We start from the raw sequence: 18216 nt of genomic DNA on the forward strand, positions 1-18216 counted from the left end.
ATTAGTCCTCCTGCGTCGTGCCTGACACTCACAGATATGATGCACTTTCAGTTCGCCGCCGCAGCCCTAGAAAGATCATGCTCTTCCGCAACCCAGTGGCTGATGTACGGTACTACAACTGCAGCATGGGCTGGAACAACTGTGGGCTGAAATCAAAACAAAGCTTATCCAGAAAAAAAAAATTACTGTACAAACTGTTGTAACTGGAAATGAACGAAAAACAACACGACAAGAACAATGATACAGAAAATAAAGAAAAGTAAACAAATAAACACTATAAGATCAAAATAAAGGCAGAATAATTCATAAGTATATTTTTAATAATTAGGCATGCTTTTATTGTTCTGAACGTGTACGCCTTCTCTGGCGTCACTTCCCGTGTTTAAAAATGGCGGACACCAACATAGAAGTGGCTAAGCGAAGTGTGTTTTGGTGCATTTCGGCTTAAATATCTGGAGCTAGAAGAACATAAAACGACCCCTGATGCAGCGGTAGAAACTAGATCGGTTCGCGGGAGGCTCAAGTAAGCGCAAGTAAATGCGCTTGTTTTCGTTTCGTTTTATAGTCAAACGATACACGATACGAATCCGCAGCGACACCGACTTTGCATTGAGTATTCGCATTGTGTTGATACATCACAGCACTGCTGCGGGTCTCCTGTGACATTAACTTAAAGGAAAAGGAAACTGTTCATTACGAAGCAGTAAGGCCCCAAGACACGTTAACACACATGTAACTACCTAGCTAGCAGCTGAATTACTGTGAGCGCTAATTAACGGATATACCGCATGTAAAATGTGAAGTCGTGTGTTTGTGTACAAGCGGTGATACTGGCTGCTATAGTGTAAAAACAGGCTGTTTACATCCCATTAATCAAACTTTCTGTGAAGGAAAAGTACTGCCCTCCCAAACAAATAGCTGAAGGCGCGTTAAAGGGTTACATCACATGTGCTTTTTGTATCGGTCAAGATATGTTAAACATCAGTACATTGGTTATTTCCTATGATTATTAAGAATTTAGCCTCATATATTAATTATCGTATGACAGAGATTTGGCAAGGACATTTCAAATGTCCAGGTGTTTTATGTCTGGATTTTGAAAGCTGTCATCAGTGGCCTTTTTGGTGTTAGAAAGAAACTCACTGTGTCTACCAGCTGTATTAATGTGTCATATGCCACTGAACTTGTAGTAAAAATGTTGAAGGTGGAATTATTTTGTAACCCACACTACATTTACTCTCCTTGTAGAGTTTAACCATGAGTAGCCGAAGAAAGAGGGCCCCTCCTGTGAGGGTCAATGAAGAAGCCAAGAAGAGGTTGAACTGGAACATGCTGGATGATCGCAAGAACGAGGTGATCCAGGAGGATGATGACCAGACACCGACCTGCTCCCTTCTTCCAGTCGACCCCACTCCCAACAGCTCTGCCCGTACTCCCTCTGTCCGGTTCACAGACGAACTCCCCAGTACATCGTCCGAGGGCACTGCCGCCTCAGCTTCTCTGGCACTGACTGTTGTGCCTGCTTCAAAGCTTCAAAGCTGGAAGGCACTCATTGGAGAGTTCACTGTCCGGCCAGCTTGGCTCCCACGTGACTGTGAACAGACAGCGTTCACGCTCCACAGGATGGGGGACCAGCTCTGCCTCAGTTACAGCAGCTGTGATGAGAGCTCAGGGCTGCAGTGGAAGCCCGACGAGGACACTTGCACAACAGAGTGCAGCCTCAGTCGGATCCTGCTGGAGGACCTTGACTGGATGCAGAAGAGGAGGGTGGTGCAGCTCTGCCACCAGGCACAAGAGGAGTCAGTCAAGGTATGAATGCAATAAATGCTCTTAATTCTTAATTTAGTGTTAAGATTATTCATCACATCATTATATAGTCAGAATAAAATGAGTGTTTTCATTGGGATACAGCATGCGTGAGCAAGATGCTGCAATTACAATGATGAAAAACAAGATTGTATATTTACACATTTATACATTTACACATTTGGCAGGTGGGGATTTACTTGCTGGAAACCGGACTCGGGAAGCCTGAGTTCCTCAGTGAGGGAAACGCTCGGCTGAAGAAAGCAAATCAAGTAATGCAGAAGTTAATGGAATATTTCTATGATTTCATCATCCCTGGTGAGTGTCTGGTCCTAATGTCTAAAGCATGCTAAGATCACCATTAACTTTTAATGTAAAACAATATGGCCTTACATCAAGTGAAGCCCTGCATAACCCTTAGTAATAATAATAATAATAGTAATAATAATAATAATACACTAATATCATGTCTGGAAAATGTTTATTTTGCTGCTGGATTTTCCATGTAGAAGTCGTAGAAAATGAGGAGGAGGAGTGTGACACGGACCTGGAGAGGCAAAATGTTGAGGAGCTCTATGATTTCGTCAGGCACCTGCACCAGAGAGAGAGCCAGGAAGTGACATACGATGTGCAGCACAAGGCTTTTCTTCCTGTTCTCAGACCCTATCAGAGCCAGGCCGTCAACTGGATGCTGAGGAGAGAAAAGTACAGGAACTCTTCACACAAAGGTACTGTAATACAGGCATCTTCCTGACGTCTCTAATGCACACACTATTCTTCCTTTAATGGTAATTTTGACCAGTAAATATTATCTTCACAGTCAATCGGTCTTTTAAGACTGAAAGCCAAGAAATTTTAGGTGATGAGATTGTAGGGGGAGATACATTTTTAGACTATTGAAGTCTGTAAGAACAGAAATTACATTGCGAAAGCAAAGTAAATTTTACAATTTTGTTGCAGAACAATCGCTGCATTTCCTCTGGCGGGAGGTGGTCACTTTGTGTGGCAAGAAGTTGTTCTACAACCCTTTTACTGGCTGGTAAGGACCTAAATATGTTAATGTGTCTGTACTGTGTACCCCCGATAGATTTCCTGAGATTTTGAGATGTTTTATCTGTTCTCTGTCCTCTTTATAAGTGAATGTAATTTAATTTGTTCTGCTTAAAAAGTTGAAAAATCACATTTGAAAAACTCAGTGTCTCAGCCACTACCTTTTTTAATTCTGCAGCTTAATTCGAGAATTTCCACTGGCTGGCGTCGAGTGGCCAGGTGGGATCCTGGCTGATGAGATGGGGCTTGGAAAGACAGTGGAAGTTCTGGCTCTCATCTTGTTTCACACCCGGCAGGACCTGGAACAGGAGGCCCTTACCCTGCCAGTGGTGAGGACCAGTAGGCAGCTAGAGATTAAAAATACAGAGTTTGTTAAAAATACAGAATTCTTCCCCTCTTTTCTCTCCCTTTACCTTCACCCTAAAATTATTTACAGCCACAGGAATATTTATATAAACTTTGTCTACTTGAAATGGAAAATGTTCTGTAAATTCATGATGATTTATCTCTTGGTTTTGCAGGGAAAATCTGTGAACTACTTTGTTCCTCCTCCCCCATTAGAAAGAAAGAAAGTAATCCGATGCAAGTCTGAAGCTCAGCCTAAAATGAAAATATCTTACCCGAGTATGTCACTCACAATCCTCTCAGACATCACAGCTTTTATTCCCTTTGAAATTTGATTGAAATTTTCTGCAACGTGTATCTTTCTGCAGCTGTGCGTGTCATGCTGCTCACTGCAATAAAGGAAATGAGATCTGGCAAAGGAGCCTCAGTCAACGCTATCTTCACTTATATCCGCGCTACTTACGGTTATGACCTCTTAAAGAACCGCAACCACATCAAGAAGACGCTTGCAAAGCTGATAGATGAAGGCCTGGTTGACCGGGTTAAAGGTCGTGGCTTGGCAGGGTCATTTAAGCTGGGAAAGAACTACAAAGAAACAAAGAAGACATTAGCAGGAGCATCCAAGTCTGTAAGAATAAACAGCTTCAAAACATAAATCTTTTACGCTACAAATATGACTTTGTTGTAACATCTAACATTTGTCTGTTTTCGTCTTTTTAGAGTTCAAAAAACACAGAGGGCACACCCAGGAAAATGTTTCAGAGACGAGCAAAAGAGAAGGCAGAAGCAGCTCTTCAGAACTCTCTTACAGAAGATCAAAGAGATCTGAGCCCCCCTACATCTGACTGCCCTGTGCCAGAGGAAGGAGAAACAAAGAAGGAGCAGGATGAAAGTCTGAATGAGAAAGCAGATCAGTCAGATGACATGCTAGATACGTCCACAGTATCCTTACAGATGTCTCAGGATAAAAGTGAGTCAGAGACACAGGACATGTCCGGAATGGATGCTCTACCTGAAGAAAAGGGAGAAGTTCCTCAGCTCGATTCACAGGAGGAGACGGAAACCCCCACCAGAGCATCTGTGGTCCCTTTCAACACCCCAGACTACCGCTTTGAGTGCATCTGTGGTGAACTTGGCATCATTGACTACAAGGCCCGTGTCCAGTGTATGAACTGCCAGTTGTGGCAGCATGCAGACTGTGTGAACTATAAAGAGGAAAGCCTTGAAACTACCCCTTTCTACTGCCCTCACTGCCTGGTCGCCATGAAACCCGTCTCCACTGGTGCCACCCTCATCATCTCCCCGAGCTCCATCTGCCACCAGTGGGTGGAGGAGATCAACCGACACATCAGGTCCTCTTCGCTCCGTGTTCTGGTGAGAAAGTAGATGGACATATGAGTCTTTTGGTTAGTCTCTGAGGACCACCTGTCTTTTATTCTTTATTACAGTGGGTATGGAAAGTATTCAGACCCCCTTAAGAAACACGAAATTGTTGAAATTTTTGCAGATTTATTGAAAATGAAAAACTGAAATATCACAGCCATAAGTATTCAGATCCTTTGCTCAGTATTTAGTAGAAACACCCTTTTGAGCCATGAGTTTTTTTGTGAATGATGCAACAAGTTTTTCTCACCTGGATTTGGGGATCCTCTGCCATTCCTCCTTGCAGATCCTCTCCAGTTCTGTCAGGTTGGATGGTGAACATTGGTGGACAGCCATTTTTAGGTCTCTCCAGAGGTGCTCAATTGGGTTTAAGTCAGGGCTCTGGCTGGGCCATTCAAAAACAGTCACGGAGTTGTCCTGAAGCCACTCCTTCGTTATTTTAGCTGTGTGCTTAGGGTCATTATCTTGTTGGAAGGTGAACCTTCGGCCCAGTCTGAGGTCCTGAGCACTCTGGAGAAGGTTTTCGTCCAGGATATCCCTGTACTTGGCTGCATTCATCTTTCCTTCGATCGCAACCAGTCGTCCTGTCCCTGCAGCTGAAAAACACCCCCACAGCATGATGTCCCAAATGTCTTCCATTTAAGGATTATGGAGGCCACTGTGCTCTTAGGAACCTTAAGTGCAGCAGAAGTTTTTTTGTAACCTTGGCCAGATCTGTGCCTTGTCACAATTCTGTCTCTGAGCTCTTCAGGCAGTTCCTTTGACCTCATGACTCTCATTTGCTCTGACATACACTGTGAGCTGTAAGGTCTTATATAGACAGGTGTGTGGCCTTCCTAATCTGGTCCAATCAGTATAATCAAACACAGCTGGACACCAATGAAGGTGTAGAACCATCTCAAGGATGATCAGAAGAAAGGGACAGCACCTGAGTTAAATATATGAGGGTCACAGCAAAGGGTCTGAATACTTATGGACGTGTGATATTTCACTTTTTCTTTTTTAATAAATCTGCAAAAATTTCAACAATTTCATGTTTCTCTGTCAATATGGGGTGCTGTGTGTACATTAATGAAGAAAAAAAATGAACTTAAATGATTTTAGCAAATGGCTGCAATATAACAAAGAGTGAAAAATTTAAGGGGGTCTGAATACTTTCCATACCCATTGTAATTCATGCACATAACTGGCATTTCCTTGCACTTGCAGAGAGCACACACTGAAACTGTTGAAATGAAAAAACCAAATGAATGTGACTGCTTTCATCCCAGGTTTATCATGGTGTGAAGAAACACGGATTCATCCAGCCACATATGCTCGCTGAACAGGATGTGGTCATCACCACCTATGACGTGCTGCGGTCAGAGCTCAACTATGTCGACATTCCCCACAGTAACAGCAAGGACGGACGCCGCTTCCGCAACCAGAAGCGCTACATGGCCGTTCCCAGTCCTCTGGTAGCTGTGGAGTGGTGGCGCATCTGTCTGGACGAGGCTCAGATGGTTGAATGTCCAACTGCGAAGGTAAGTTGAAAAGAATCTGTAAATTAAACCCAGTGGTTTGATCTTATTTCTGTATTAGAATATCATTTGTATCTCAGATATCAAACTGTGTGTTTTATACAGTCTTGTATTCCAGTTTGGCTGTTGAAACTTTATTTATGTTACCCGTTGTTTTCCTGTCAGGCTGCTGAAATGGCTCTGCGTCTCGCATCTGTCAATCGCTGGTGTGTCAGTGGCACTCCTGTCCAGAGGGGCTTAGAAGGTAAAACCAAGAAAATCTTTTATAATTATCCTCTTGTAACGATGCAGGCTTTGAATAGGAGGTTCTATGATTAGACTCTTTTGGCTTTCCACAATTTATTAAGCTTATTTTTTTTTTTATCATTTTGCCCTTATTTGATAGTTGACAGTCTAGAGAAAAGGAAACACATTAAAACCTGTTTTAGACAATAAAAATTCCATCTTAAAATGATTTTTTTCTGTGTCCAGATCTGTATGGCCTCGTGCTTTTCTTGGGAGCTGACCCATACTGGGTGAAACACTGGTGGGACCAGCTGCTTTATCGCCCTTATCGACGTGGAAACACAGAGCCTCTGTACAATGTAATCGCTCAGTTATTATGGCGATCGGCTAAAAAAGACGTCATTGATCAGGTAGGTTTATAAAAGCTCTTAATTTCTCTGTGATTATGTTTAATGCTCAGTTCTCTGATGGTTCCTCTTATGTTTTCCAGATCCAGATTCCCCCTCAGACAGAGGAGGTGCACTGGCTGCACTTCTCCCCCGTTGAGGGTCACTTCTACCACCGTCAGCACGAGGTCTGCTCCCAGGACGCTCTGGTCAAACTCAGGAAGATCTCTGACTGGAGCCTGAAACTTGGCAGCCTCGACCGCCGCACCGTCAACACCATCCTGTGCCCGCTGCTGAGGCTGCGCCAGGCCTGCTGCCATCCACAGGCTGTGAGGGGGGAGTTCCTGCCTCTGCAGAAAAGGTAGATGACACTTGATATTATGTTCTCAAGGCACTCGCTGGAGAAGAGAGGTCTTTTTCTGAGGGCAGCTGCACCAGTTAATTAACAATTTGCTGGACTAAATAGAGTTTCACGGCATTAGTAACGGTAAAAGGCCCGAAGCAACCTTTTTGTCAGTTATATTTATGTTTATTTAAAGCTGACCCATTCTGTGTAATTTGCGTTTGAGGGTTTGTGAAGTGGGTTTGTCTGTCCCCTCCCCAGCACCATGACGATGGAGGAGCTCCTGAAGTCCCTGCAGAAGAAATGTCGAGTGGAGTGTGAAGAAGCTCACAGACAATTGGTGTGCGCGCTCAATGGCCTGGCTGGAATTCACATCATCAGAGGTATCAAACCAGCACAAACACTTCTGTGCTTGTGCTCGCTCTGCTCCCAGTTTCCCATGGGAATCAGTTCAAACAAAACACAAGCCATGATCTCATCTTTATGTCTCCCGACACTTTTTGTACCAAGATGTTTTGTTGAAGCAAGTCTCGGTGTAACAGCGTGGTTTGTATGGCACGTCTCATTAACTCTACATGCGACGGACATGTTGAGTGTCACTAATGATGACCGTTTCCTTTGCCACCTTCAGACGAGTTTGTAGAGGCAGTGGAGTTGTATAGAGAAGTGCTTCGTTCATCAGAGGAACACAAAGACAGACTGAAAACAGATTCATTACAGGTCTGTGGCCTCATCGCATTCATGTGTCTTTCATGCGTCATGTGATTAATCTATGAAAGGTTTCATTACTGAAACAAACCTGACTAAACTCAAATATAATGAACAACTGCAATAAATCAGAATAAAGCAAATGATTTTGGTTGAAAGTATGTTGATTCCTGATGGATATGATCAAAATAGATTTTTTTTTTATCATTGTGGTAAAACAGAGACTTCATGCTACCCATAATTTGATGGAACTACTGAGTGCAAAGCATCCTGGGATACCTCCTACACTAAGAGATGACCGACTAAGTGAGGAGGTAATATATGAATGTATTCCATTAACACTGGGAATTAAACCTGTGCTGTCTCCTCACTTCTTTTATGCTAATGTTGGTCGTTCTCGTGGAGCTTGTTTTTAAGAATACCCAGCTCTGCCTTCTGGCGCTCTCTTCCTCTGTGTCTCTTCAGGCTGAGCAGCTGCGACAGCACTACATGACCAAGTATGACTCTGAGGTGGCAGATGCCCATCAGGCTCTGCAGCCAGTGTTACAGAACATCAAAGAACTAAAACGCAAAGTGAGAAACTTCTTCACATCCACATTCATGCAGAATATGTTGCACAAAATAACAGATAATCTACCAAATGATACAACATCTGGACACACAGAAGTCAGATTGACCTGTATTTGGAGTAATGTTATTAAGACAGACCCAAAAACATCTTTTCTTCAAGATTAATTCAGAACGTTTGAACATAATCTAGATTATCAAATAAATTAAATGAAAAAAAAAAATAACACAGCTTTCTTTGTCAAGGTCAAGCTGAACTCTCCGTGGTGGCTGGATGTTATTCAGAGGGCAATCCGCTGCTCCAACGACGACGATCTGGTGTCCCGCGTCAAGAATGAGCTGACCAGCTACAAACAACAGACCTGCAAGTTCTCCATGGCTGACAAGTACAGAATTCATTTCACAGAATAATAAGATGATAGTTAACAATTATCCTCAGACAAACATGTACGAAAAGCAAATATGCGTTTCCTGCAGGTTCCGTGATGTCTATGGCTTGCAGTTCCTGCTCACCACGCAAATGCAAGATCTGATGAAATCCCAAAAGACTGTGCAAGATGCAGTGAAGAGTCTTGAAGGTCCAGCTTCACAGAAAGTGATTGATGAGGTCACCATTTGTCACCTCAGGCCTATGAGACTGCCACTCAATAAGTAAGACATCAGCATTTTGTCTCAGGAATTTACTTGCAAAATGCATTTGAATGTGTTTTATAAAATCTCAGCAACATTAAACATTGCTTTTTACATTTTGACAGTAGTTGCTTTTAAACTATTATAACATATATATGTTATATAAAATTCCTTTCTGTTATATTTCAGCTGTGTCTTTTGCAAAGCAGATGAACTTTTCATAGATTACGAGTCCAAGCTGTTTTCTCACACGTAAGTAGAACAGTATTTTTAGACCTGTCGGACTGTCATTCGAATTGCATGGAAACATGGTGTTGATTAATCGGAAATACTCCCTTACAGGGTGAAGGGTCAGACGGCCATCTTTGAGGAAATGATTGAGGATGAGGACGGGCTGGTGGATGACCGTCTCCCCACCACCAGCCGAGGTCTCTGGGCAGCCAGTGAGACTGAGCGCACGCTGAAGGCCATCTTGTCTTTTGCCAAAGCTAAACGCATGGATCCAGATCTGGTGGAGGAGGGCAACACTTTCATGGAGCTGTTTGAGAACTGGAAGAAGGAGTACAAGGTTTGTACAAACCCTCTGTTTAGTTTCAAGCAAGCACAACCTGTTTAAAAAGCCAGAGTACAAGTAACACAAGATTCTTTGACAACAGGTGAAAAAGCTGTACCTCTCTTTTCTGTACATTGGAACTTGGGACTGTTGAGACAAAAATCTGCTGCTTGTTTGTCTGCATTATTTTCTTAATGCCTCCAGAGAATTTCATAGATAAATCTGGTAAAAGAGTGAATTTAGCATCTCAGAGTTTGAGATTGATTTTTGAATATCACTGAGTGGGAGTTTGTGTTCCAGCTGAGTGTTATGTTCATTTGATAGGCATTTAAAAATTAGAGAGCCCCCTTATATCATGCAAATATTAGTGAAAGAGATTGGAGTGAAAGCTGCTCCCGTTTCTTCTCAGGTGCTGCATGAGTACTGGATGGTGCTGCGGAATCACGTGTCAGCCATCGATGAGCTGGGTATGGCCACAGAGAGGCTACGTGTGCGCCTCCCTGACGAGCCGAAGCCCAAGCTGCTGCACATCATCGAGCCACATGAGGTGAATTAAAGACAATTAAATGGTTTTGTAAAAAAAAAAAAAAGAAAGTGCATGTCTTTTCATTCCTAATTTCCTTTCCTAAGCTGAAAAACCTAAGTTTTACTTTCTTTAAAATTTTGGACCTAACATGAACACAGAGATAATATGCTCTTTTGCTCTTTGCTCTTTGAAAATCTGTTGAGAGCGTGCCACAGGGCGTGTCTGAAAGTTTCAAAGGATGCAATATTCTGCCTTAACTATTTTTACTGCATTCCCAACCTCTGTCTTCGCCTGTTTTGCTTCCAGGTGGAGCAGAACAGAGTCAAGCTTTTGAACGACCAGGCGGTGGCCAAGTCTCAGCTTCAAAAGAAGCTTGGCCAGTTTCTGTATCTCACAAATCTGGAGAAGGTAATTTGCACTTAATAGTAACTACAAAGCACAAGAATTCTTCAGTGGCTCGTCCAGAGACTTAATCTCGCTCTAAATAACATAAATTCCTTTAATCCAGTCCCAGGACAAATCCACTGGAGGGCTGAATCCAGAGCCATGTCCCATCTGCTCGCGGCCTCTGGGACAGGAGGTGAGTATTGTTTAGTTGAAAGGAAGACAATTTGAGAGTTATTCTATTTGTGTTGTTTTTTCTTTGGTGTCTGTTTGATGTAGCATACCTGCCCATAATTGACTTGACGATCTTATGTTTAAAACGCTGTTAGATTAGTGCTGTACAAATAAAGCTATTTTTCTAACAGGAATCCCCAGTGGTGTCCTGTTCCTTGCAGTCACAGTTCCTTTTCTTCTCTCTCTTCCCCAGTGGGCAGTGCTGACTTGCGGCCACTGCTTCTGTAACGAGTGCATTGCTATCATTGTGGAGCAGTACAGCGTGGGCTCAAGGCGGCGTGCCATCAAGTGTGCCATTTGCAGGCAGACCACGTCTCACACAGAGATCTCCTATGTGTTCACCACACAGTCGTCCAGTCAGGACCAGGACATCCCAGTCAAGGTCAGTGAGTCAGTAACATTATCTTCATGTAATACAGACCCAGGTCTGGATTTTTATTACGTCGGTTATGACCCGATGCAGATATAATGATTATTCAGATTGGTTGAATCTTAATAATCCTTTAATTCATTCCCTGTAATGTATGTAATTGTAATTTAACTCAGCTTTGGTCAGGCCATTGATTCCTGATAGCACTATAACCTAACATTCCTCCTCTTGTGTTTGTCAGGGAAGCCACTCTACCAAAGTGGAGGCAGTGGTGAGAACACTGAAGAAGATTCAAGTGACGGACCCCGGGGCCAAGTGTCTTGTTTTCTCCACGGTAACTGTAAACTATCTCTGCCCTGCGAGATAGTGATTTATTCTGATGATATCTGCTTTGGATCTGACCCAGTTTGTTTCTTTTTCTCTCCTGCACAGTGGCAGAGCGTCCTGGACATCATTGCCAAGGCCTTGTTTGACAACAACATGGAGTTCTCTCAAATCAATGGGATTCACAAATTTCAGGTTTGCAGGCATTGAAAATGTCACCTATCAACATAATCAGTAACTTCACCTATCTTGCACGCAAACAAATAAATCACATGACAAAAAAAATGTGTCTGCGGATGTCTCTTCGTCCAGGTGTGATTATAGCAATCACATTATTGACTTCAATGTTGCAGGAGAATCTGAGCTCCTTCAAATACGAAGAGAAGATCAACATTCTTCTCCTCCCTCTCCACACGGGCTCCAACGGTCTGAACATCATCGAAGCGACTCACGTGCTGCTGGTGGAGCCCATCCTCAACCCGGCTCACGAGCTCCAGGCCATTGGCAGGGTGCACCGGATTGGACAAACCAAGTAAGAAGCAGGGAGTTAAGTGTGCCAGTAACTTCCTGGAGGAAATAACCCCCCATAAAACTACAACCACAGCCAGCAGCCTAATGTTTTGGGTGCAAACATGAGAGTGGGATCAATTTGTATAAAATGTTTACTATAGAAACTTAATGTCTGTATCTAGATTCAGATTTGCACTGAGAAATTCCTAACCCTCCTGCTAAGTGACAGAATGAACCAAATTTAAAAGAAAATACTGAAGTCTGGGAAAATGCACTCCCACATTCTCCTTTGTAACTGGGATGACTTTAATTGGGGGAAAATCCATAAGGGACCATGACTGTTATCTGGATTTCCATCAGTAGTGCACTTCCCTGTAATTTCTGTTTTCTCTTTCCACTAGGCCAACATTTGTTCACAGATTCCTCATCAAATCCACAATTGAAGAGAGAATGCAGGCAATGCTGAAGACAGCAGAGAAAACGTAAGAGTATGTAGGAGAAATTGAAATTGGATTTTGCCGCTGACCTCAAAGTACTAATAAAAGTTGTTTTTGTTTTTTTCTAGTCACACCAGCACAGCCATGAAGCACTCTGAGGCTGCAGTACTGACAGTAGCTGACCTCGCTGATCTGTTTACTGAAGATACTGAACCTCTAGAGTGAGTCCAAAATACGATTCGGCACAGGAAGAGGCACCTGCTAAAGATACAAAGACAAACACAGCTCACTCTTTACACAATGGTGATACAAGTACTCTGATTTTGCACATTCCACTTTTATATATATCTGTATATAAGCATCCTGAACTTATGAAATGCATTTCCAAAAAGATATTTTAGCAAATCACTGACAACAGACTACAACATGTGTCTTATTTGTATTCAGGATCAAATTTTAAATCTCTTTGGAGTATTTGTGTATTTGGGTCACTTGTCAAAGTTGTAACTCACTGATTCAGTAACCATTTCAGCTGTCCACATGTTTGATGGTCACATTTGACTAGACTGTACATTACTGTTGTTTGTGTTAATCAAATATAACTGGTGCATTTATATAGAACTTCACTGTATGACAAGACAGATGAACATGGAGAAATGCAGATGCTGCAGATCACATTGGTGATTGAGGCATGCTCACAACATTCAGGAAATAAAAATCTGTCAATGGCAGACTGTCACGCTGTTATGTCTCTCGCTCTTTTTGTCCAGCGCCTTTATTGTTGTTTATTTCTATGCCGTAAAAATGGAGGCAGGAAGGAAGCCATTGACCTTTACTCACTTCTGACCTTAACTCACTTTTACTTCTTTACAATAATAGCAGGTGAGAAATTATAGCAGGTTTCCTTTCTTCCAGACAATCTTCTTTAAGCTATTTGTCCGTTAAAACAATACCAGACATTTAAGCCTAACACTTGAGCCTGTCTTATTTGCAAGACAAAAAAGCAGAAGATTCAGTGTCTTGGAAACTAATCTTGTAAATTAAACTCATAAAAGTCAGAAAATGTGCAGAGGTTTTCTGCCTCATTGCACACGTTATCTCAGCTTTTTCTTTTTATTGCCATTTACAAATTGTGTGGACAAGCTTAACAGGTATATAGTTGTTTCTTACATTTTCCTTGCTTCAGAGTGTTTTTTAAATGTGATGAAAACAAACTTTCCTTTCTTGTGTTTGCCTACCAAGCGTACTTTATGGTCTGTTCCACCACACACATACACTCACAGGTCCTTGGCATCATCACTGGATTGTCCTTGACTTGTAATGAGTTTCTTTTTGCCTGACTGACTGGGATTCCCGCACCAGTAAAGATTTTAAAATGTCCAGACAAAGGAAGTAGACAACAAAGAGTGCCAGCCCAGTACTGTTGTTCCACTTTGCATGGTTACCAGGCTTCTTGTTGCTCCCTGTAGTAAGAAACAGTTGTAAGATGTTTACTAAGAGGATATCACTGCAGTAGGCGGTAACATACGTGTTACCTTGGACTCCCCCCAGTTCCCCCTATTCATGTGCGGAATCTCATTGTTGGTGGGGACATCATTCAAGCTGGTGTTTTAAGGCCAGAGGGAGGCTCCCAGTTCATTATAGCTGTGTTTCGAGGGCTGGAGTAAGAGAGGGGTACTACGTCTTGTGGTGACAGCGAGTCCCCAGAATAGTCCCCAGAAGATTCACAGACTCTTGGGGAAAGGTCCAAAAGGCAGTGGAGTGGCTGAGCTAAGAGAAACCAGAGGGATAGGCCTTGGAAGATGGCACCTGCCGGTTTGGTTTTTGCCTGGTTGCTGTTCACCATGAGGATGGTCCTCTCTGCAGTCTATCTGGACCCTGAGGAGGAGGGTGAGCTCACACCTCACATCACGCAAACACAACCAGGGAATGAAATGTCAAGCGTCAAACAAACAGCTTTTTTAGGGAAACCTTGTACCTTCAAAAAATTGTTGATTATTGGTTTTATACAAGTTTATTTGGATTCAAGAGATTTGAAATTGACCATCTAATCAAATAAATAAAAGCAAAATGAACTTCAAGCAAAGGTAGTCATTATGCAGCACCCTTCTCCAAGTTATATTACTATCGTATTTTTTGATCATTACTATCGATGAATAAATGTGTAAGCAGCATTTTACCACCGGTGCAGGCCAAGGTGGAGCTTCAACTCACTACTTTGTAAATTATTGGGTAGTTAAATCAATAACAATGCATCATATTTAAAGAATCCATCTTATGGTGCGTGAATAAAATCTTAATTTTAAATGTAACTTTAGCTCTGAGATAAATGGGGAATGAAAAGTAAAATGAAAATTTCACTCTAAAATGTACTAAAGTAAAAATATGAACTAGTTAAAAATGGAAATACTATAGTACTTGAAATAAATGTCCGTTAAATATGTCATAATACACGCAGTAAATAGCAATGTCTAAATGGTTATTGTATGAAAACAGGAATATGAATTTTAAAAATGTTTTTGTGTGAGGTTTAATCTGTTTTTATCTTTTTTCCATTAGAGCTCAATGAAACTGTCATTTGTACCAACGATCATATGCAGGTTGTTATTCCCAGTGCTTTTTTCCTCAACAAAGAACCTCCAGTTTATGTAAGTCAGCACTAACAAAACTCAGTATTTCCCCTAAAAGTCAACTGGTACTAGTACTGATTTCCTATATTATTTGCAGTGTGATTTTGCTAAATAATTGAAATTTTTAAAAAAAAATGTGTTTCCTCTGTTTAGGTTTGGGATTTGCATTTAAATGATCCAGAGTGCCGTGGCGTTGAGGTCGGAGATGACTATGTTTTCAGCATAAAGACAAATCTCTCAGACTGTGGGACTATAATGGTATGACCTTCAGTCCTTTAGATAAACATTTGCTTTAAAGCCTGTGATAGTTTCTCAGTCAGGTCATGTCTGTCGGATTTAAGAGTCTAAAAAAATAAATAAATAAAAAACTAATCAAATGTTGCAAGTGAGCTCAGACATTTAGAGCAACTGCCAACAAAGGAAGAAGACATCAGCTTTAAACAATATGAAGACAAACTACTCTTGGTATCTCCATTATTGACAACATAAAATCCCCATCATAATAAATTATCTATTTTACGATGTCTACGGTTGTTGTGGGAACTGGACGGGGAACAGCACTTTTTTTTTCCAATGACGTAAATGTGGACTGAGACCCTCTGTGTTTGGATGAGCACTTTGGAATTAGCTCATAGCATGTATAATAAGATGGACGGAGAAAGGCACATACTCTGAACCCAGACAGAATGAAGCGAAGAGAAAAGAAGGGGGGGTTGGCGCGTATGTCAAGAAAGAAGGGTGGCGTTGTTCCTTTTGCCTATAACAGCACAGGACCTTATTCAGTGCGGCAATGGGACCTTGAATGGTTTTGTAGTCCCAAACCATCAGAATTTACATGGAAATGATGATTATTTGTTGAAGCTCACTGAATAGGAAGGCCATAAATCATTTGGCCAGCCAAGCCCCTGATTAGTTTAATCCAGCCACTCTCATGGATTCAGTCTTTAGAGAGGTTTAAATCCCTACTTCAGCACACAAGTGTCCTTGAATTTCTTGCCTGGAATTCACGAAGGTTTTTCTTGTAAAGCAAGCAAAAGGTTAACACGGGGAGGAAATCTCTGGTCCTCCACCTCAGCAGTTTTACAAGGTTTTTGCATAGAGGCTCAGGAAAGTATGCCTGCTCTGGATTAGGTGGCTGTTGCTAAAGGAGAAGAATGCCATAGGTGTCAATCTTGCTTTCACCTTGACCTTAGAACCTTTTAAACCCCGCCGTCAGAGAAGACATGACTGAATTACTGGGTTTAAAGGTCAGACATTTTCATTCAAACGTGACAGTTTACCTGCTCAGGTTTCAGTGATAGTTCTGGATTTGTGAGACACAAAGCCTTCATATTATAAAGTGATAAGTGCAAGTGCCAGTGGGGTTCTGTCATGAAGTAATGAAGACCTGTTGCTTGCTGTAGAAACCTGTCAGTGGTGCTCATAGTGGGGGGTTGTCTGTTTACCAAGAGGTAGTAAAAGATGTCTCGACCGTTAGAGCTCAGGGCAATTCATCCTGCTCAGTGACCACAGATGCCGTCCTCCATCTGCACTCAGCAGGGGCCCAGACAAACCTTGGACACAACCTTTTCACCCGTCTCCATTTTATGGTTTCACCTACGTCACTTGCCAGCAAAAGAATATTGAATAGTATCACTCACATTTACAGTGTGTGAAAGGATGATCGTTGAAGAGGTTACATAAAGTCACCTCAGTCACTCCTCATTATTTTTAAATGTGATTCTTGTAACTGGAAATGCTGAATTTTTCCTTCTGTATGTCAGGTGGAGCTGCCACAATTGGCGGAATAATCTATTAGTCAATCAAAAGAAAATTAATCTGCCACCATTTTAATAATCATTTGATCATTTAACCCATTTTTCAAGCAAATGTGAGAATTTGCACATCGTTCAACAACTCAGCTCTTTTCCCACTGATTTTTGTATTTGTTCTTGTTTTCTCCTTAGACCTCGGATGATACGCACATCATGTTCATAAACACCATTCACAACAATGACTCAGATGTTATAACGAGAAACTATATCAACATAACATTCGTGTGCCGCTACCCCATCAACTACATGGTCCAGCAACCCAACGGTGAAAACATGATTAGAGTGGATGTGAGGTAATTGTTTTTAGTCTAAATGACTTCTGATCTGACCGTAACATAATTTGTTTTTAACATGTTGCTGTTTTAATCTTATTAACTCTACAGAACAATAACTCTAAACACAGAAGATGGGAACTTCTCAGTATCCATGTTGTTGTACAAAGATGAAGCCTTTGAGAACAGATGGACTACTGTGCCATCACTGACACTGGATGATGACATATTTGTGAAAGTTTTCATGGTAAATCAGCTTAAACCACAGACTCCATCACTGTTTCTTTAACTACAGGGTATTAACTTCCACGTGATACTTACATCTCATATTAACCTGAATATTGTGTAAGATTTAGTTGCCAATCTCAGAATGGGTAAAAAATGGTGATGTAAATGTTGATAGTAAGAGTAAAATCTCTGACCAAGACTGTGTGAAAACACACTGAAGTGTTTGAAGTATTCTTACTATTGACAGCTATTTTTGGATTAGGTGAAGCACGTTGTTACGCGACGTTAAGCAATATGTTGTGTGGCGAGACGTTCCAAGTAATGCTGGAAATCTAACACTCCACCCGTGACCAGACAGTCACTTGAGTGCTGCTCTTCTTCTCTTGCATGTTGTTTACTTACTATGAATCAGCATTTCACAGTGTACTATGGAAAAGTGTTTACCTACTGTCACCCAACCCTGTCTGTCCCATAGATACCGGCTCACCTGATGCTGCGTATTGAGAGATGCTGGGCTACGCCAACCAGTGATCCATACAGCAATATACAGTACACCTTCATCAGAGACAGGTCTGCCTTGGGACTGTTTGAACAAAAACTGTAAAAACACATCACATAATCAATCACACTGGCCATCAAATTAGTAGGTTGAGATTTACATATTTGTGTACTTGATACTTCAAAGATGGTATGTTGTAACCTGCTTATGGGTCGAACTAGGGCTGTGTTATTTCACCACACTTGCAAACAGCTCTAAGTCCTCTTACATGAGCGCTGTTGAAATCTGAAATAAGAGAATTTGTTGCTTAGAGAGCTGGCCAGACAACAACTCTCAGAGCCTGGTCATGTGACTTCTGTCTGAGAGGCCACATGCGTTTCAGTTCAACAGCTGTGCACGTCCTTGACGACCAGGCAGTATTTGGTACTGTTAGCAACAGCAGAGCAATGAAATGCACAATGATTTCACAATG

At 41.8% G+C, this 18216-nt stretch overlaps 2 protein-coding genes across 5 annotated transcripts; both read left to right on the forward strand.

The window, feature by feature from the left end:
• Positions 1-399: 399 nt before the first annotated feature.
• Positions 400-13039, forward strand: shprh (SNF2 histone linker PHD RING helicase). 4 transcript variants are annotated; one of them, XM_041060709.1, is made up of 30 exons: positions 400-533; positions 1249-1809; positions 1995-2124; positions 2316-2534; positions 2767-2845; positions 3035-3185; positions 3378-3480; positions 3570-3829; positions 3922-4575; positions 5856-6107; positions 6270-6348; positions 6576-6739; positions 6820-7076; positions 7320-7441; positions 7690-7778; positions 7988-8080; positions 8232-8339; positions 8580-8719; positions 8811-8984; positions 9153-9215; positions 9306-9531; positions 9926-10063; positions 10349-10450; positions 10551-10622; positions 10854-11042; positions 11272-11364; positions 11463-11549; positions 11708-11886; positions 12266-12346; positions 12430-13039. In XM_041060709.1, the coding sequence occupies exons 2-30, from the start codon at positions 1258-1260 to the stop codon at positions 12524-12526; spliced, it is 4953 nt and encodes a 1650-aa protein (XP_040916643.1). In that variant the 5' UTR covers positions 400-533; positions 1249-1257; the 3' UTR covers positions 12527-13039. The 4 variants fall into 4 exon arrangements, with proteins under 4 accessions (XP_040916643.1, XP_040916644.1, XP_040916646.1 ...); XM_041060710.1 differs by having other exon boundaries at positions 400-523; XM_041060712.1 differs by having other exon boundaries at positions 400-422.
• Positions 13040-14056: 1017 nt separating this feature from the next.
• Positions 14057-15195, forward strand: si:dkeyp-110a12.4. Its single transcript, XM_041061273.1, has 3 exons — positions 14057-14191; positions 14861-14949; positions 15085-15195. Exons 1-3 carry the CDS (start codon positions 14104-14106, stop codon positions 15193-15195), a joined length of 288 nt encoding a protein of 95 aa, XP_040917207.1. The 5' UTR covers positions 14057-14103.
• The last annotated feature ends 3021 nt before the right edge of the window (positions 15196-18216 follow it).

Source organism: Toxotes jaculatrix, chromosome 17, assembly GCF_017976425.1.
Source record: "Toxotes jaculatrix isolate fToxJac2 chromosome 17, fToxJac2.pri, whole genome shotgun sequence".
Classification (NCBI taxonomy): Eukaryota; Metazoa; Chordata; class Actinopteri; family Toxotidae; genus Toxotes; species Toxotes jaculatrix.